Source organism: Anser brachyrhynchus (genome assembly GCF_964034855.1).
Source record: "Anser brachyrhynchus genome assembly, chromosome: 7".
Taxonomy (NCBI): Eukaryota; Metazoa; Chordata; class Aves; order Anseriformes; family Anatidae; genus Anser; species Anser brachyrhynchus.
Window position 1 is genome coordinate 17,365,281 of NC_137701.1, and position 21,460 is coordinate 17,386,740.

The window sequence follows — 21,460 nt, forward strand, 5'->3', positions numbered from 1 at the left end:
AGAACACATCAAATTTTCTGAATGCATTATGAATTCTTCTTCATGAATTATTTAATAATTCATGTAGAGAAACATTTCCAGATACGTTTTGAGCTACTTTAACTGGGGACTGGCTAATATATTTGGGTTTGATATGATTTTCATAAAAGTGAAAATAAGGAAACTAAAATAGAATGGAATGGTATTTGACAAAATCAAATATTTTGCTTGAATAGTTTTTATTTTATTTTATTTTATAAAAACAGAGCTGATGTGGAAAGAGAGACCTGTAATTTGAGGGGAAATGTAAATTAATTTCACACAGATGAGGGGACAGCAGAGTGTCACACTTTAAGTGTAGAGAGCTTTTTTTGTTAGAAACTTTAAAATCTGTTCTAAAATTTTCAGCTTGTTAACTGTGCTTTTTTTTTTTTTTTCCCTTTTTCAGTGGAGGTGGGGATCAGAATTTAGTTATGAGAGTAGCATTTAAAGAAGTAGCAGAAAGTTAATTGACCTAAAGAGTATGATTCCAGGGAAGAAAAAGAAAAAAAGAAGTAAAGGAAGTTAGTAGGGTTGTCAACCATGAAGGGAAGTGAACTGAGAAAAAAAGTGAGGACAAAATAGAGCAGGGAGCTTTTTCCTAAACAAACTTTTACGATGGTCAGTACTGGAAGTCAAATGGCATTGGATTAAGTTAGAAATATCAATTTAAAAGGGATATCAATGTGAGGATTGGTAGTTGATGAGACTGATTAATCAGAGTAGTCAGAATTGAGATATAGATTTCTGCCTGCATGAACTTTATTCTGTTATGCAGATGAACGTGCCTTTTTTAGAAAACTGTTTAAAATAAAATAACATTTATTAATTGTTGCAGTTGGATTCACTTCAGTATATTATAATAGACATAGGTGTTTCCATCTTTGCATTAAAACCTTTGTTAACACCATTTTTATTGTTTAATTTCTATACGATGATGAAACAGTATGCGTTCCCACTCAGCAAAATACAGTATTTGAGTAAAGTTCAAGTTCTGGTTTTGTGTTAATAATCCAGCTCAGAAAAATTGTGAAATATTTCATTTACATTTACTACCACCAGACACCATCCAGCAGAAGAGAAAGAGTCCTCTTCATGGAACAGATTGTGGTGGTGAGTCAGATCTTACTCTCATGTAAAGGCCACCAGAGCAAGGGATGAAACTATTCCACCAAGAGCAAGCAAAATGTATCTTAACCTTTGAAAAAAATTTGTTTTGTTTTGTTTGTTTGTTTTCTTTTCTTTTCTTTCCCTTTTAAGAATTCTGTGATTCTTTCCAAACCTGTGGTATATCTATATAGACTATAGATAAGCTTTGCTAAATAAGTTTTCATATTAACCTCATAGGTCTGGTTTGTTGATATTAATTATTTATATTGCAGACATTCTGGCAGAAAAAAAAAAGCAGTTTGAATAAGGTTTGCTGTATCTTTATGGTACCTATAAAAGGTCCAGAGGCAACAGGGCAAGGGAAAGATGGCTGTTTACTGTCCTCCATAGATTTCTTCTCTGCCTACTCTTGGCTCATTCTTCCTCTTCCCTTTGGCCACCAGACAAGTCTGCAGCATCTCCCGCAGCTGCTGTGTGGCAGTAAGTCCCTTCAGCAGCTGTGGAGCTTTGGCCAGACTGTACCTGAGTTTTCTGTTATGCTCTGTTCTAGTGTCTGGCACTGCAAATTGCAGCAGTAAGAGAAAAGTAAGTCATGCTTGCAAGGATACCTGTTAGGCTTTGGCAAAATTGTTTTTCTCTGTGTATAGAAATCAAGAAGCTTCCCCCTGCTCTCTTCTCCCTTGTTATTTGTATTAATAGTCCACAGAGTCTTATGAGCTTGGGCACTAGCTAATACTGTCAGTGCTAATCCAGTCCCTTTCCTCACCATCTGTACTCAAAATTCATAAATATGTTACAGTAGCAGTCCACATGGTTTGTTTGTTTGCTGTTTTTGTTGTTGTTGTTTTCCTTTTGAAAAAGTTTTGTCATCTGTTGATCACATCTAAAAGAAGTATGTGCTTCCCTCAATGCACACTTTCCCTTTCTTGTAGAAAGGTTCCTGGCTGTGATGCAGCCAGTTAGGTTAACACCTCGTTGATAAGATATCATTTCATCAACATAAACATGTGTTTGTATAACATGTTGTGCTCTCTGATTGATGGCTCTAAATCAGTGTTGCTTTTTGTTATTGCCTGCAAAGACTCAGAAACCAAGGAAAAAACACCTTGTGGGCGGATCAGAAAAAGCAGATGTAACAGTTGGGCATTAAGAGATGCTGACAGTCACCTTATTGAATGCTTTTATAGCTAATAAAAATGATGTGATGACAGTGATCTTCTTAAAAAAAAAAAAAGTTTTTGAAATTTAGGCTACTGTTACCAAATGTTAACTTTGCAAATTTGAATGGATTAGTTGTACTGTCAAAAAGATAACACATAAAATAATCAATAGCATCAAATAAAAATCTGCAGAATTGTCATCATCTTTTGTCAAATGTTTTACATTTTTCCTATAAATAAACTATTTATATTGATTCTTTGGGTTTGAAGAGTAGTGAAGCAAAAAGGAGGTAATTAAAAGCATAAATCTCAGGAACTCGTGAAGGTAATTTTCTGTTTTGAAGACAGAAATGACAAAATGATGAAAGTTGTTAGCTTCAACATGACAGAAATATTGCATGATTACAGAGTGCAGGTTTATAATGTGCTGAAAGTTCTGTTCAAAAACAGCTATTTAACAGAGCTTTAAACTAAGTTTGACTAGTTGCTTTCTTATGACATGGCAGATTTTCACAGCTTTTGCATTTTCTCCATGTCTGTTTCAGTAGTAACCTACCTTACTATTTGGAGCAATTAGGTTTTGGAGATATAATTTTAAAAATAACACAGCTTTGGTGTAACAAAAGCATGAATACTTCAGTGTTACAGATTTCTTCAATTACATCTATTTTTAATATCAGATGAGAAATTTTTTCAACACCATTTCAGGTGCATCAGGTTGTCATTGAAGAGATCTGGTAGGTTAATATTTCTTCTCTATGTAGTAATAAATTCACTTAATTAGTCATTCACACAGCAAATAGATTCTCAAACTCAGTCAGTTGTGAACTGTCAAAATGAATAGCGCTGATTTCAAATATACTGTCAGTCACTGCTCCAGACAGGTGTAATTTTCTGTCATCTTTTGTACTGCATTTTGTACTTTTGTACTTAGCAGAATTTTAAAGGGTTCTTGAAGGTAATATGGCTCTCAATGAATCTATATGATCTGTGTGTTTCCTGGTTATCTTTATCTTTCTCTATATACATCTCTCTATATATACATATATTTAAGTTTATGCAAAGTAAAGCTACTGGAGATATTATTTGCTAATGACAGTCACACTTTCTTAGAAAGCATGTTTAGGTGTAGAAGATGAAGATTTGCATTGTTGATGTTCTATTAGATGCAATCTAGTATATAAGGCAATACATCATAGCAAATGTATGTAGTCTCGAAGATGAATGTCGTGATGCTTAGATTTTAAACTTAATAATTGATAGCTGAAAGCAGCAATTCACAAGTAACTTCAGATTCTGAGTAAAATGTGACATTTGGATGATTTGTATGTCTCAAGGGAATATATTTTTGAGAGGAAGAGCTTGTCCTTACAACCAAGTCATTAACCTTTACAGCTAGTGTTTTAGCCTTGTAAACTTGGTAAAAAAAAAAAAAAAAAAAAAAGTTTTAACGATTTGTTCGTTTTTGCATACTATTTAAAGGGTTTGAATGGAGATAATCAATATTGCTTAAAGAGTGGACAGGCAAATATTTTAAGGTACAGAAATTTGAAAAAAACACAGGCGAAAACTGCGTATTTTTGTCCTTGTTGAGTATATTCTAAGCTATTTGCAAAGGAACTCAAAACACATCTTTTTCACTGAGCAATGATATTCTAAAAACAGGCATTTGTTTAGTGTCTTATAATAGGCATTCTGTTGATCAAATATTAATGCAAGACAGATGCATGAACATTTTTGTGGAATTTGGCCTGTGTCAGTACAAAGACATATTTTGCATTCTGTTATTTAATTCCACATTTATTGTAGCTTGAAAATCCTCTTGTTCATTAAACTTCCTAGCCAGTACCCGATGGCTTCCTATAATTTCTAATAATGAGGAGGATTCAATTTTAAAATGTAGAAATGTTTATATATAAAGCTAGTAGACCACATACAGCTTTAGAAACAAGTGAAAATTAGATTTTCATTTTAGATTGAGAGTTCTTTCATATGAAATATTTTATTTTATTTTTTCAAAAAACAAAAACCAAACAGACAAAATCAAAAACTAAACAAACAAAAAACCCTGCCCTTCTTGACCTAGCAAGCATTTCATTTAAAATAATAATAGTAATGCAAGTTCAATGGTGACATTTAGTTTTGATAATATAAGGAACAAATGTAATGATCTTTTTAAATGAAAAAATAAATATTCCAATAATATTGAATTGTGGCACAATGACATCAACATAATTGTTCTACTTCATTGATTCATCTATACAGTAAATGCAGCCCTATATATAGTAATAAATTATTATGCAATTAAAAAGCATCATAATACATGACTGCAGTGAGATCCATTAAGGTTATTTTATTTTGACTTTTCCTAATTTTAGAGCTCTTGTTTTCAGAAACTAAATAACACTTCTGTTGTTTTCAACATTTTTTATTTCACAAATATAGTTTTGATTATACAGAATTTGCATGAGTTAGTTATTAGTTTAGTGTTAATGTTGATCAAAAATGTACATTCATTATCTATTTAAAATATTCTATTCCAAAGAATGTAATAGTAACTTATAATTTTGCTCTTTTTTTTATCATTAAAATTTTTAAGTTACCTTTCTTTTATACAGCATGTGTCTTTTAAAACTTGCGTGTGCAGAACTTCTGGATTGTCAAATCAAATGAAAATAAAAGTTCAGCTTCTTGTCTTAACTGAAAATAAATAAATAAATGTCATGGCTTTTTCCAAAGATATGTTTAATATTTCAGTCGCATGTTACAGAAGGTTGTAGCCTGTAATATATTGCTGTATTGTGCCAGAAACAAGTTTTAAATGGGACGTTGAGCAATTAAGTTTGCCTATAATGTGGTAGCTGTGCAAATATGTTATAAAACTAGGATTAGTAATGCCCAGGACATTAATAATTAGAATAATTGATACCAGAAATAATCAGAACTTGCTTTCCAACTTCGGATTCCCATGTCTCTCCTTTTCTTGTGTTTACTGTGACTCCAGAAAACTCCGAAGAGCAATAAATTCTGTAATTCAGTAACAGGAAACACCATTTCATGTTGATTCTGCATTTTAGTTACCAAAAAGCAATCAAAATCCAATGATTCATCTCACAGTGGATAATAAGCAAGCTCTGAACTTCAGGTGCCTCTGGAGGGGTTAGAAAATATTGCTTCAGTACCTCAAGGGATGCTCTTCTAACTGCACATTTGAAAAAAGTATCTGTGTGTTACCGTGCACAGCGCCATGGAAATGCACATGCACATGTGTTTAAAAAGCCTAAGACCCAAAGGTTTAACAAAATCCAGCCACTGGAATTTGAGAATACACAACTTCAGTGTAGAAATAAATAGCGTGTACTTAACTGATGAGGTGAACTATTGAAACAATTTAGCTGAGGTAGTTATTTCATCCCTAGCAACTTTAAAACAGAGATTGACTCCCTGCCCCACCCTGGAGGATGATGGGCTTGTTCAAAAAGTTCTGGGAAAGAAAGGCTGGTGTTTTCAGAAGCTAGATTTAGATGGCCACTGCAGTACCTTCGGTCCTTATAATATACAGCTATGAAACTGATGATGTAAATATGATAATTATGAAATTTAAATCAAAAGTGAAACCATTCACCACATTCCATGAGGTTTCACTTGTGTTTGAGGAAATCTTAATTTTAATTCTGCTTGGGCTTGTTTGTTTTCAACAGGTCTCATGTACACTATATGAGGATTGAATGAAGGGAATCAAAGACTGTAGTAGGTTCTGACTGATATTGCTGTCACTGTTATTGCAAATATCAGCAGAAAGGCTTATTATCAAGGATTTGACTTACTAAGCCTTTCTCTTGAGTGCACCTATGTCTCCTATGTTGTAGCTTTGGTCTCAGGGAGTATATAATCCTACCAACAGCACACACATGCACGGAGCATAGAGTTTGGGTATTTAAAGGGACATCATCAACTTGAGAGCACTCGAGTGGAAAATCTTGTACTTACTGTTTTTTTTCTAAAGTTGCAAGTATCAGAATGAAAAGGGTATACATACACCTCAATTTTTAGCTTCAATTTCTGTACATATGTACAAGCATGTGCATATGTGCAAAACATGAATAGTTGATGTAATTTTTTTGGTGTTTGACACTCCTTCTAGTGCATCATGTGGCAACAGCAAACTGAAGAGAAATGAACAAAGCTCAGCAAGGGTGGAAAGAGACAGGGTGATGGTACTTTGCTCCTGTTCATGCTTAAGGCACATTGATGGAACAGTATACAAACAATTTGTACTCCTCTACCTCATTAGGAGCCGAGGAGCTCCAACCCAGAAGTTGAGAAGTGTCCCTTTAAGTAGTGCACGTAGTAGTAGTGGTATAGCCATGTAGTTTTTCTTTATAATATATAAATTGTGCTTGTACATATGTTAATAGTTCAAAGATTTCTAAATTGTCACATAGTTTAATAGCAACTGATGAGTAGAACCTTTACTGTTTTTTAATGAAGATTAGAAATCTCAATTTCAAAGGAATTCAAAGTAAAACTTATATAGGAGCTTTTCTTACTGAATGCTTGCTTACTGAAACCTACTGAAAAAAAAAATGCAGCCACAACATGTCACTGTCCTTTTGAGTTAGAAAGCACTGTGTTTCACAGGGTATATAATCACAAAGGTTCAGTATGTAAGAACTTAACTCCTATGTTTTAACTGCAATTCTCCATCACTTTTAATGGTGCATATAATTTTTGTGAAGACTCCACAAAATTGTCTGTTCTATGGTCTATTCCAGCTGTTTAGCTGTTTCTGCTGTTCGTTCACTCCTTTGTGTAAAATATATATATATATATAACATGCTGTCCCAAGATGACTGTATTGTAATGCCTATTTCTGCTGACCTTACGACAATTTCCTCATTATGACAGCACTCTTTATAATCTCTAAGAAGTTTGGATTCCATAGTTGCTTTTTATAAAGCATGTAATTTGTTTCATTTAACACAATGAACTAAATAACATAGTGAGAATGTGTTTTTGCATGAACATAGTAAAAGTTTCCTTGCACTGATGTTGTTATATGCCAGGTGCCAAGGTGTGGTCATCTTTTTACATGTAGCATGCTTTCTCTGACCATTTTACATTGAAATGAACTACAATATTAACTTTTATAGTTAATATGTAACCTTCAATAGAGGCACATAGTAGTATGTCTCAAATCATTGAATAAACCTTGTTTGGAAATAGTAAAAATACAAACTTATTGCTAAATAGTAATATGTAAAATGTTATAGCAATATGTAAAATGTTATGAAAATAAATTAGGCTTTGTATGAAACTGTGTTCTTTATCCATTTTTAGTGAATTAATTTCTTAGCAAATGAGAAAAGTGTTGAAAAGTCATTTGCAGAAATTTCCAAACTTTTGGGTTTGGCTTAAGCATGTAGTTCCTTAGTTTGCACCTAATGAAGTGGCCTGACTTGTCAAGGTAGATGGTAATATACAGTCAGGAAGAATAATAGGGGATTAAAATCACTGAAAAAACAAGCATTTATGTATATGTCTAGCTTTAGCTGTGCAGCTTCAAAAACACTGACCTAGTTTCTATAGATAGTTTGATGACAAAGGAGAAGTAAACATTGCATCTTAGTACATATTTCTGCTGTTCTGTTTGGGCAGCCTGGAAGAATACATTATATATATACAACACTTCAGTAGAGAGAAAATAATAAATATCAGCTTACCTACTTCCTGTCCTTCGGGTTCCAATTTTCTTAGTCTTTGGAAAAAAAAATATGCAAGGCAATTTATAAAACAATCAAGACTGATAAATATTTCATTTCTTGTGTTTCACTTGGGTCTATTGAAGTTTATAAGTATGGTGTTTCTTCTTTTTATCCCTTTCTGCTTGATCTAATAGTGAAGTCATATTGTTATTAATGACTGTTTCAATTGCTGTTAGTGTAATGATGGAAATACTTTGACTTTTGTACTAGATCAAACAGAAGTTAAAAAATGGATTATTTAATCATGTTACAGCATGGTACATCTACATCTACACACTAAAAGCAATAAAGACTAGGGAACAGTACATGAAAATTGAGTAGCATCTTTCTCAATTGGTGTTGTTTACATTTGTATAGCTCTTTAAATCTTTAAGCAGCATGGAAGCAAAGAATGACATTAGAAGTGGCAGAGCTTTATTTAATCCTGAGGCCTCTTTTTCCTAGTTAGTGAAAACACAAACTGTTCATTAAAATCCTGTCATCTGAATATATGAGAAATTACATCTAGGAAAACTACTGGTATAAAGCTACTAAAATTTTTCAAGTGGAATAACATGGTGCCTACTATTGAAAGTGTCACTTTTCTGCCTTGTCGTCCATTGTGTTATACAGAAGTACAGAAAAAAGTGAGCCTGATTTGTTCTCCTTTGTAGAGCCAGGCCGAGGCCCACTACAAAGGAAGTAAACATGCCAAGAAGGTCAAAGCACTAGAGGCAACGAAAAATAAACCAAAAGTTGGGTCTTCCAAGGACAGCGCAAAGGCTAACACAAGCTGCTCTACGCCAGTCACAGCCAACATCTCTGACAAATCAGGTCAATGAAAACTTTTTGTTCTATACATTCTTTATTTTCTACTTTTTGGTGTTTGTATGAGAGAATCTGATTGCATGATACTGATCCATGACTTGTCTTTTCTAAACTATTTGCTATGTTTTCTTTTACAGAATTGTTTTTGATGCTGTCAAAGGTTTTTTTTCCCCACATCTGTGATATGTGGTGTCTCTGAACACTAAAGTCTGGTGTTTCTTATTAAACTGTTAAGACCCTCTTATCAAATTTATTCCTATAAGCTATGTTGTTCATGTGACAATAGCAATAGATGTACATTTCTAGCTGAGGTACAAGAAATCTCTCCAAGAATTTTTTCCTTTCTGAATAGAATAATACTGCTCCAATGAGAAACACACCCATGGAAATGTAGTGAAGCCTTATGGCACAGATATTTCCTGATTTCCACAGCTCATTAGTTCTTTAACATCACTTTTTTTTTTTTTCCCCCATGTCAGTAATTTGAGGAAGATCACTAACACTAATTGCAGTAGAGTTGAGTCACTTTCTGCTCTGTCAGTGTTGTGTTACTGAGTGAAACAGGAGAATTTCCTGAACTTGCTGACAGTCTGAAATACTGTACTTGTCATCCAGGAGAAAGCACCTACTGTGGGTTACCCAAATGTTGGTCTGATATCTGGTTGTGATAAACTTGCTGCTTCCTTGGCATCCATTTATCTTCACAAGAGCTGAGCTTGACTCGGATGCCATAGGATGATTGGCACAGACAGTTCTCTGACCAAAAAATAAAAAATAAAAAAGAGAGAGAGAGAGAAAGAAAGAAGAGAACAAAACTATTTCCACACCCATGGGTATTTGTTGTCCTGTTCTCCCCACAGCAGCAAAACTGCATTTGGTTCCTTAACAATGAGCTAAATTTTGCATTGATTCACCTAGAAAATCACACGTTGATTTGAGTGAGATAGCAATGATATGTGTTCAGGGGAACAAGCCAAGTTACTATAAAACAGTTGCAAGGTACCGTCTGCTCTAAATAAAATGTGCACTATTGAATAGGAAGAGATTTAAAACATTTGATAAATATTTTACACTCTGAAACACCAAAAATAGCTTTAGTTAAAACAGCTTACCATTCCAGATGTACACTAAAACCTCAGACAACTGTTTAATAAGAAGATTTTAGTTAAAACTTCAGAGGAATTAACTGTTGTGTAGGAATGCCTGCTGTGTAGTTGTGTTATGCACTGCTTGCCCTGCTTGTGCCAAAGGCTGATGGCCAAGTAACACAAGTTGCAGTATCTTTACCAACTCTATTGTTTTCCTTTTCAACTGTTTTCTCTAAGTCTAGGGCTGTCTCATGTGTTTCTTAGGCCAGTCTGTAAGATCTATCCCTGACTTAATTTTCTTCTTCTCTGTGCAATATATCTAAAATCATTTACTCCTCTATTTTCAGTTTTTGAGAGAGGATAAAATAATCTAAGCAACAAGAGAAACCTGCTCCTGATATTGTTATATTGCCCCTGTTTTGACAGTATGTTGTTACATGTTATTAATTACTCAACACAAATTAGACAGATTACCATCTGTGTCTGTTGGACTATACCACTGCAAGTGTTTCTACATTCAAAATAAATTTCTGTGGTGATTTAGTTATATGTTTTCTTCCAGCCTGGGGAACAGCAGAGTTGCCTGGGAAGGGCGGGCTGCTCAAAGCCTATTGCTGCTCTTTATAAGGCTGCAGGTGGGATGTTTAGGAGGACAAAACGCTGAACCTGGAGTGACAAACTCTCCACATCCAAATGGAGTGCTGCTAGCAGAGATGGGGAATGGCTTGGAGACAGGAATTTTTAGTGAGCTATGGACAAGAAACCAAACCATAATTTTGTTTAGCTGCACATGAACAATAGCCTCTGTAAGGGAAAGTGTTCTTGAACATGTTTAGCTCTTTAACATAATGCTTATTTCAGCAAGAAGAATCACTATGTTGCTGCTGGGAATCAATGCCATGGTGGTTGTATTTTGTTCTTGTTGGTGGTGTTTTTTGTTTTGTGTGTGTGTTTTTCCGTTCATTTATTTCTGAATGTTCTAACACAGCTTTCATTCTTTGAGAAATGGATTATTACTGAATATTCACTGTATAGGTATATTTCAGTTTTTCTTAAAAACAAAAATAATATCTAATACTAAGAGTTTAATTTCTGTTTGTGGCCATGGTATTTTCATCCTGATTTCCTAAGGAAGTGAAACTTAGTCATATCATCTATTCTTATCTTTGTCATGCTCTGCAGAGTCTTCACAACTTTGACTCTATTGCCTCATGTAAAAAAGTTCATGAGATGAAGGGGTGTTAAAGAAACTCGCAGAAGTATGGTGAAAACTGGCAACTGGGTAGGATAGAAGACTTAACATATACTCCATCCTGAGAGAAGCTGCAGTGAGCTCTGTTTTGCTTGTCTTACTGGCTGGCCTGGCACTACATTTGCCTTCAGCTGGGGGATTTCAGTTTGAGTCGTTTGGGTGTGGCATAGGCCTGAAAAAAGTGCATTATAAGTACAGGAAGAAGATGGGAGCTAAATGGAATCAAGGAAGGGAATTAAATCCCACCACTTGTGAAACTGTTTTAACTGTTGTATTTTGAAGCATTGCTAAGTTCCTCAGAAATGTTCATCAAGAAATGTCGTTCCTGGTGTCCGTTCACTGAGTATGGAAGAGGAGAATAAGAAGCTAAGAAGTGAAGAGACTTAAGTTCCAGTGTTCCTTTATTACCTGTTGCACTTCTGCTGGTATTAACGCAGAATGGGTAGGGAGTATCACAGTACAGTGATAAACTGAATTTACTATTACATTACATAGGTCTGCTAATAAAAGGACACAGCTTTTTTGATGTGCTATCATTTTGAGTGACTTGTTGGCATCTGACCCAAAGCTCTCCAGACAGAGCAGATACTATATATTGAAATAAAATGTCAAGTTTGCTACAGAGCCACCTGTTCTGTGGGGCAGACATAAATATTTTAGATGTCTTGCTGTTTTTCAGGAGCAGTAGTAACCAGAAAAATAATTTCAGTGTTAGCTCATCTGGTGTGATGAATCTATCAAACACAAGACCCCAGTTCATCCAGTCTTTATTTTTCACATCTTATGATGCAGTGGTCTCTCTACAGCTGTTCCTTTCAACTTGAGAAGTGTGGCTGCTGTTAGAGCTACAACAATTAAATTAATGTTTAAGGTATTTTGAGGAGTTTTCAGGAAAATGTGAGCTCCTGCAGAGAGATGGGCAGGGGAAACTCTGGAACTTGGTCTGAGTATGACGATTCCTAATGTGTGTGAAAGAGATCTTTACTGCTGTTATTAATACAATATGATTCAGAAATAACTTCTGTAAATTGATCATCAGCAAATGTAGTGATAAAGCCATAGTACTGTAATGCAGAATCTGCTGCAGCCTCAGGTAAGTGGATATATTGATGGGTTGGATTGCACAAGTTTTGCATTCAGGTGTGTTCAGACTGTTATGTGATCTGATTTTCTAAGCACAAAACTCTTCACCATTTAGAAAATACTTGTTTACTACTACTTTGATGTACCACTGTTTTATCCTGTTCACTGTTTCAGCAGAGAAAAAGAAAAAGGCATGGGTGCAGTGTGGTTGTTCCCATACCTCTTATTAGGCTATGCCTACTTGTCCTGATGGGTACTTTCAAACAGGAGATGTCCATAGGGTATCCTTTCCGAACTTGTCTCCCAGTTTCTCTGAACACCCCAGGCAAGTATAGTAACAGCTATGGAACAGCTTCATATGCTAGAAGATGAGTGCTGTGATACTGCAAGCTTTTTCGTGGCTGCTTTGAGAGATAGTTACAGGATGGCAGCATTAACAAGCCTGTGAACTGCTCTTTCATGTGGGGCAAAGATTACCTTCCCTCCCTGTGGGACCCAGGATTTTAAGGATGGCTTCAAGCAGAAATATATGTGTATGAGGGAGAAACTTTTTATAAAGTCTGCACTGTTCAGTAGTTTGTCAAGTCCTTTAGGCTGAAAAATGTTGTGTTAATGTAATGTACACACGTGTGGACATAGGTATTTCCAGTGAAATGCATCCCTTTAGAAAAGGGCGGGGGTAGCAACAAGTACATAGCACAGTTTAGAATATGCAGAGTGCATTTTAAATATAGGTCTGAGAATGCAACAGAAGATGGGTGTCTGTGATTCCAGTCTAGCATATTCTAGATGCTTACAGTGATGAGTCCCTCAGGAATGGTTATGATAATAAATGGACTAAAATGTCACTATTTACTCATCAAATGAAGAGGAATTCTTTGATTACACTTCTAAATCAAAATAAATTGTTCAAAATGAAGCAGACGATGCAGGATCACTTTCTTTGAATTCTGTTTTGATATGAAAATCAAGAATGAAATGCAAGTGTTATAACCTACTAAAAAGTCAAAAACAGGTTTCAGAATTTAAAAATAAAGCCTTTTTTGTCTTTGAGCCATTCTGTATATGATCTCTTTCCTTTTCAGTGAGAGCTGTTTGTGAAATTATATCTATATGTGTGTGTGTGTATATATATGTATATATATATATATGTGGGCATTTCAAGTTCAGATCTTGTTCATATAAGATCAGCAGGCTCTGCTACCTGGGACTTGTTACAAATGGACCCTTTGGATGTTTTATGAAAAGTCCTTTTTGTTCAGCTGGTACATTTGCAACATCAGGCACCTAGTCAGGCTAAATTCTAGATCCTGTTTCAAATTCTGGCCCCTCTTACTACAATTTTGTTCTGTAATTGCATCTCAGAGTAGCTAAATGAGCAGTTCAGTGTCGTGCTGATGATATTCCAGCATATGAGCAGTCCTGTGCTGGTCTGTTGTGTATGGCGAGGACAGCAAGAAAGGGATGTGACTGGAAACCTCGTTTGCCAGTTTCTTGATCCAGCTGGGTCTTTTAGGAGTTACTCCAGTTATTATAGCATGCTAAAGCATGGTACAGTGTCTGCTGCCCAAGTGGGCTAGCTCAGATTTTCAAAACAACCTAGACAAATTGATAGACGTAAGTACTACTTTGTCATGTAGACATACGGTAACAAGTTAGCCTGTTAGATAGGACCAGTAGCTACAAGCTTTATTAGACAAAAAAAAAAAAATAAAAATAAATTTGACCTCGAGGTCTTGCCAGTGATTTTAGTTCATTGAGGGCTTTCTGTGGGCACTTTGAAAATAAACCTGTATATTTTATTCCTTTTATTCCTTAGTAGAGTGCAACATGTTGAATCACATTTACTCAGGCACATTACGATGCATTGGATTTCTTCAGCGTCCCAACTACCAGTGCTATTTATTCATCAACTATGAATGAGATGTAATGTCCCATGGGATGGCTTAGTTCATATTTCACAAGCCTACCATCAGGACACTCCCTTCGTCATGTTGCTTGAGTTGCCAAACTAAACTTTTCCATATGCATCTCTGTACTTGGAGTATCCTAAAAATGATACCCAATTCTGAAAAAAACCCTTAATATTTATTTTTAATTCATGACTTTATTTTAAAGGAATAAACTTTTTCTTTGTTTGTTTTAAATCACAATAATCTTATAAAAAGAGCAAGGAGATAATACAGCTTCCACAGCTATCTGTAGTATATCTGTTCTGGGGGATTCTAGGCTATTGTTATAGAGATGTCATTATAAGAACTTCAACTCTTGGGATGTTTCTAGGGTATTTATTATTTAATCCTTTGTAATGTTCCCAAGTCATCCAGACCTCAAAGTCTATACTGCTTATATTGTGATGAAGTTGAATTTGGTGGAAAAGAGGCTATAGAAGGAGAGGAACGTGACAATGATTTGTTTGGCTTGCTGTACATCAACATTAACAAGTCATATTTAGAGGTTTTTTCTTATGCCTCTCTGAGATGATTGTCATTATGTCCAGTCTCCATCAAAAGCTACTGAAAAACCTCATCAGTTTTTCACATTTATGCTTACATAAAGAATTCTACTGAAATTATATGCTACAAAATAATAATGCATCTGTGTTTGTGTATTCAGATAGTGCCTGCTAAGCACGGGCGTATTTATGTTAAAGAAGTTAGTTTATGGTCAGCTCTAAGAGATAAATTCAGTCAGATTCACCCACCAAGGAGAGTCATTCCAGGGGTATTTTTCTGTGAAGCTCTCTGAGGATGGTAGGTTTTGTCCTCTTTTCATTAAACATTTCACAAACCTCAGAAAAATGCTCTATATTGCTCTATACTGCCACCTGTTGAAACTCCATCCCCAAAATAGATATAAAGGCACAACATAGAATCTGCTGCTTGACCACCGTGCTTTTGTGGTGGATAATCTAAAACGGAATTCAGGAATTCTCATAAATTCATCACATGTATGCTGTTGTTTCATGTGCAAGTACCATGCATGCATTTACATGAACATTTTATTATCAGTATTGATATGTTAAATATACTGTTAGTAGCACATGTAATGTTGATACTGGATTTAGTAGAGAATAGTCTCTGGGCATGTTCTGGTGGGTTATTTCAGCACCTACTTCAGGACGTTGCTATTTGGTTTATGCACTTAGGATGAAAGTTTAATCAAAAGGATTATTAGAAAATCAAAGTCTATTAACAAGAAACCATTTTATTAGGTTTGAATTTTTGAAACACTTTCTTCCCTGTCACTCTTACTGGTCATACTTTTTCAAAATGGGATTTTCAAGTCTCATCTTTCCATGTGTGTCTTCTTACAAGCTAAATGGGAAAGCAGTCGTTCTGCATGGTTTGGTGTTGATGACTTCCAGGAGCTCCAAGGAGTTCTTCAGGTGTTTCTTCAGTCTGCTATTAACTAGCACAGATCAAATTCTGCACCTCTACTGCAAACTGATTATAGGTGAAATTAACTGAAAAACTAAGTTCTGTGACTGACACAATTACATTGTTGAGCTGCTCCAATTTCTGTTCAAATTGAAAAGGTCAATCTTTTCTTTCTCCAGTCATTATATAAATCAGAAATACATGCAAGCAGAAGATTGTTTTGAAGAAATGGTAAGCTTTTTCTCCTGTAGTTATTTAAAAGCAGAAGCTTTGCATTAAAAGTATACTGTAAGATTAAATACTACTCTGTGTGCTTTGCTGTGTGCCAGAACGTTCATGTGCCCTAAATCACTAAGGCAGTATACTACTATAAATTATTCCAGTTACAAAAAACGGAATATTTTTGCATATTTTTTCATTAACATCTTTAAAATTATGCAATTTTTTCTTACTTTGTGTAGAGGTAAAGATAGGCATTGGGCTAAGCAAGAGTGACTACAGATAAAACTGGTCATTGGAGCAGAGCCCAGGGATGTTCTCAGCTACTTTTTTGTTTGTTTGTTTTTAGCTATATGTATACAGTCATTTAAAGAATCCACTTATGTACATTGAATCCCTTGGCAACTCATTTCTTGTTATATCGGGCATCTGTTTTTCTTGTTTGTTCTGCTAATGATGTGCCTATTGAATATCCAAATTTTTTTTGGATGATAATTGAATGATAAGATAAATATGGAATGTCACAATATACTAGCAAATGATTAAATATATATTTCCATAGAGGATGCTAGAGGTGGCACAATGACCCTAACCTAGTAGAAATAGTATGTATGACATCATTCTTTATTCATAATTGGTTATGTAACATATTACAAGAGTTCTCAAGTCTTCAGGTATGGAAGTGGAGAAGGAGGGAAAACGAGAGTAAAAGAAGCAGCTAGCAAAAAGCGAGTGTAAGATTGAGATACCAATGTCAGTCATCTGCTTTGCAATTTTCTAGTAGGAAGAAAGATGATCCAGAAGAATCTTAAAAAGCGAAGGTTTTGGAATGAGATTTTGTAAAAATTCCAAAAGAGAGAAATGATATATCCTTCTTTGTCACCTCAAGATAGTTATTCTGATGGCGAATGACAGTATTATTTGCCTAAGAAAAAAAATCATTTGGGATCTAAGAATGAGGTTTGTTTCTAGATGACTAAGAAATTCAAATCAGTGGAAGTTCTCTTACTCTCAGTAGGACTTAAATTAGACATCTAATAGTTCCCCAAAGCTTACTGAAGAAAGATATTGCTGAAGAAGTTAGACTGTTCATCTGATGCCAGACATTTAGCTTTCCCACATAATCAGAGAATAAATAACAGAATGCTGACGATTACTCATGCAGTTAGTAGTTGAATGGAGTTTTGTCTGTCTAGTTGTGCCAAAGTTGGAGGTTGTGTCAAGTCTCTAAAATTTGAGAATTAAAGGTCTTTCTTTTCTCTCAGGCTTTGAGTGACTTTAGTCTCCAAATGTAAAACAATGGGTAAGACCCAATACTGTTTCTTCAGGATGCTTTGGTTTAGCCTCTAAATGAAGTAAATGTTCTATTTTTGAACCTTTTTATCCTGGAAAACATGAATTTACAAGGGAGGAAAATAGTTTTACTGGTGGCCTTTTTTTTTTTTCCTGTATTTTTTCACCAACTATTTAAGTAAAGGAAAAGACCTCTAAGACTACAAGCCAGTCTAGTCTAGTAGCAACTTCCATACATCAATAATGTGTCCAGATTTTTTTTGGTAAATGTGGTTTTTACTCATCTTTATATTTGTCATACTTATCTTTTTATGCAACATAAAAGTAGGCAGCATTTAGAATACAATGCTCAAAAAAAATGCTTGTTGCTAGGGCGTGACAGACAACTGAGACCATGAAGTTGATGAGTTGGTTTTGATACAAAATTGTTCAGAAATCCAGAATTGAAAACAAAAGCAAAAATATCCCTGGCTGGCACATCAGACAGTTAAATAGGTCTTTTGAAAACTTCTTTTATTATCCTTCCAACCTTAATTCTACAGCTGCTGCATTATTGAATTGGTGTGAGAAACATGCTACATTTCATATAGCATAAAAATGTATATATGGTCAATAGGTTGTGTTTTATTTCCTTATCTCTTTTTTTTTTTTTTTTTTCTTTTCAAGGAGAGTAAATCAACTTGCATGTCTGCTAGGCAAGTTATATGCAATTTTTTGGTCAAATCTTGAGGACATGACTACATACTTGCAGTCTTCAGGCAAACCTGCCACTGAAATCAGTGAGAATGCACAATTATAGATGTCATTTAGCTGAAATGAAGATGAGTGTTTCATAGTTGGCTTCAATGGCAGATCTGCCCAGGCAAGTAGTGAGTCAGTAGTTCAGACACAGGCCCATGAGAACATACCTGCATGCAGAATGTCCGTTCTTCTTGATTAATTTATTTAGACACCCATAAATTTTGTATTGAGTTCCAAAGCACTTTAGCAGCTGTGGGTAGAATTTTAAGATTATTTAAGCACAAGCTGCAAGTACAATGTGTTTCTAGTAATGTATTTCAGATTCATAGATGGTGGACATAACATTAATTTTATGGTTGAGGAGATGACCCAAAGCATTTTTAAGAAGTGAAGGATGTCTGGGTAGAATATACTGTTTGTTATAATCTTTGAATATTATTTTTTCTAAATATTCCTACAGTATTAAAAGGTGTAAAAGACAATAAAGTACTATGGAAAACTTGCATTCCTGCATTAGTAAAATAAGTGTGGCAGTCTGTAATGGGAGTATAAAATATTTACAAAACACAATAGGTTTCTGGTGTTAGAGAAAGATAAGGTAAATTTTTTACCAGGTAAAACTTTTTTTTTCTTTTTTTTTTTTTTCTCCCCTGGGTAAAAGTCGCTTTTTTAATATCACGTCATATACTATATTTCAAACTTTGCCCAAACTATATAATAGTTTCTGAGTCTGTTTTAATTTATTTCCATTCCAGGCAGTACAGACTGGCATACCCTAGAAAACATGAAAGGTTAAGATAGTTTTAAAATAAATTTACCAAGTCAGAGCAACAGTACTGAAGAATGCAAAACTATGGGATATTCACACTTTAAGAATACTGCTTTAACTGAGAAATGTTTGAAATGTGAGTCTTCCTTGTTGATCCATAACTTTTGCACAGTTACTTCAATATAAGTTTTTTATGTATGGAAAAATGTCTGCAAGTATGCAAATAATTGACTAAAAACTGTAGGTGACACTGTAGTGTCATCTCAAAGGCACCAAGTAGTTGGAACAGCAGGTGTTCTCTGTTGAAGAAGTTGTACAGGTAGGTGCAGAAATAAATATTGCAGGTCAAGATTTTGCAGTGGCAGAACCATGTGGACTTCTGAGTATTTTCTGATTCTCAGCAATCCACTTTCATGAGAATTAGGAGCATCCAAATTTTCTAAAACAAACCTTTATAACATTTAATCCAATTAGTTGCAAATTTATTTTGTACTCTGAAAAAGAGACAGGTTCCTTTGTAAAAGAATTCCCTAGAGTCTTTGCTATGCCAATTCAGAAATAAAATATCTAAGAAATTAAGTATCAACATCACTGTTGTACCATAGCCAAGCAAGCAATACTTCTGAAATTAAAATGATACTTCAGTTCAGCCAGTTGGAGAGTAATGATGCAGTTAATCAAATAATCAGGCTAGCTACAGAGCTCACTCAATATTGCAGAGCCATCCAGACGTTTCCTGATGTAGCTTCAGTATCTCAACAAAATATGTTGTAGCTTATTTCAGTGCACATTTGTGCTTCAGATGAAAAGCTTTATATTTATAGCTTCCATTTGTTTCTCATCTCTCTATGGAAATAAAATTGGTGTTCTTTAGAATGTGTCAACCATTTATTTCATGTAAGTACCTTTCATTATATAAAACCTAGCCATTTTTTTTCAGACAGGCCTGAGGTACAAGGAAGAGCATTTTACAAAAACTAAAGGTAACCAGAGGGTTAATGGATACTCTGTGCTGTCTGATTTGCATGTAGGTTTGCAGTGGAATTTTTCTAGAACAGAGCCCTACGGGTTTTTTAGCCTCATTTCTCAGTAGACTGCACAACTGGTGAGAAAGTAGGTATTTTGTCTGACAGCCATTAGAGTCTCATTATTCAGCAAATGTGGAGATAAAACGAAAAAGATTTAAAAATCCCTTATCAAAGTTAGCTAACTCTGTCTTAATGAGTGTCAAGAAATAATCTAATGCTCTTTGTGCTTTTTTTTTTTTTTTTTGAGTGATGATGAGCTGCAGGATGGAGCACTTGCAAATGCTGTAAAGGTTGTGACCACCAGTGACTTAATTGCTTTCCTTCTATTGTCTTCATGGCATATATTACTCAGTGTTCATCTTTTTCTTCATGAAAAGGATAAATAATTGTTTAAATGCATCCTTTTTTCCTTTATAGCAGTGTGAGCCAGCAGAAGATAAGACTTTCTGTGAAGAACAATGGTTTGATGCTTGCTTTTTATTTTACTGGAACTATTGTCTGCATTTCTATTCAGTAGAGTTTTTCGCTGATAGATTGAGAAAGGCCCTTCTTGTCCTCCTGTTAATTCAGTCATTGATCCTCTTCTCCCTCCATATCTTGTTTCAGGGCAAACAGAACTAAGCTAAATATAATTAAATATTGTTTCCAGTATGATAACTTGTGAATTGTTGTCTTCTGCTCCAGACCTATGTGCCAGGGTAGATCTTAGGATTTGTATATCCTTCAAGTACAATGTGGCTAAATAAGCCTTCCCCACATTGATTTTATTTTCTCATGGTTTTCTAACATCTCTTTTATGAATTTCAGACAGCCTTGCAACGTCTTTGATTGTTATCTCTCTACTTCCCTCTACTTCTGTATTTTTGTCTTAAATACAGTGAATTTTGTTACGGTATTTCTATGTGCAGCTTTTAACATCTAGTTCTTTCTTCCCTGTACTATTTCTTACTAACATTTTTCATAATTTACCATTTTCATAGTGGCATCATTTTCTTTGTCTTTGACAAATGCAGCTAGGTCAAAGCCAGGTATGTTCAGAAGCGATGCTGCAGGGATACTCCTGGACTCTCAGTGGCAGGAGAGCAGTAGCTTTTCTATGTTATTTCACCATTTTATCCCCTGAACTAAAGCTACTGATTTTCTCTCTCCAAATTCTTCAAATCCTTCACTTTCAAAGCTCTCCATGCATTGTTTCTCTGTTGTAGTGTGCTTTTAAGGTGCTGACTTGCACTTGCCACCCCTCAGCCATTGTGACCAGCTTTGCACCTTTTCTGGTCCTTCTGTTTGTGAAGATCTTCCTCCAAACAGCTGCCAAACTTACTTTTGTTACTGTCACCTGTGATTTTTTTTTTTTCTGTGATGGAGTGAAAAACAGAAGAAAGCTTATGAAAAGTTTGGCTGCCACACCAATGCGTACATTGGTGACCTGTTCTGTCTCCTGTGATTTCATATATGTCTGTCTGCAGCTGTGATCTCTGCTCTTAAACTGCAGATCATTTGGTCTGGGGACCATCTTGCTGTTACGTGCAGAAAGCTTAGAACAGCAAGGTCAAATGAAAAGCTGCAGTAATACCAACTAACTGGCTTCTTTTCAGCATTGTCAGTGGCTTTATAAAGGAGAGTAGGAAGAAACTAAGTTTCACTTAGTTTTGTGTCACATGTCACATCTAAAATATCAAGTTTTAACTGAGTTAGAATTTTATCTTTCAATAAATACATTTTTACTCTGTCTTTATTGAGACCAATT

At 35.0% G+C, this 21,460-nt stretch overlaps 1 protein-coding gene across 12 annotated transcripts in view; it reads left to right on the forward strand.

Moving 5' to 3' along the window:
- ZNF385B (zinc finger protein 385B) overlaps positions 1 to 21,460 on the forward strand; it is a 170,422-nt gene that overhangs the window by 136,129 nt on the left and 12,833 nt on the right. For all 12 annotated transcript variants that reach the window (XM_080600694.1, XM_080600695.1, XM_080600698.1 and 9 more), the window contains one exon: positions 8,707 to 8,866. In XM_080600694.1, the coding sequence (XP_080456820.1) occupies positions 8,707 to 8,866 (160 nt within the window). The remainder of the gene's footprint in view (positions 1 to 8,706; positions 8,867 to 21,460) is intronic.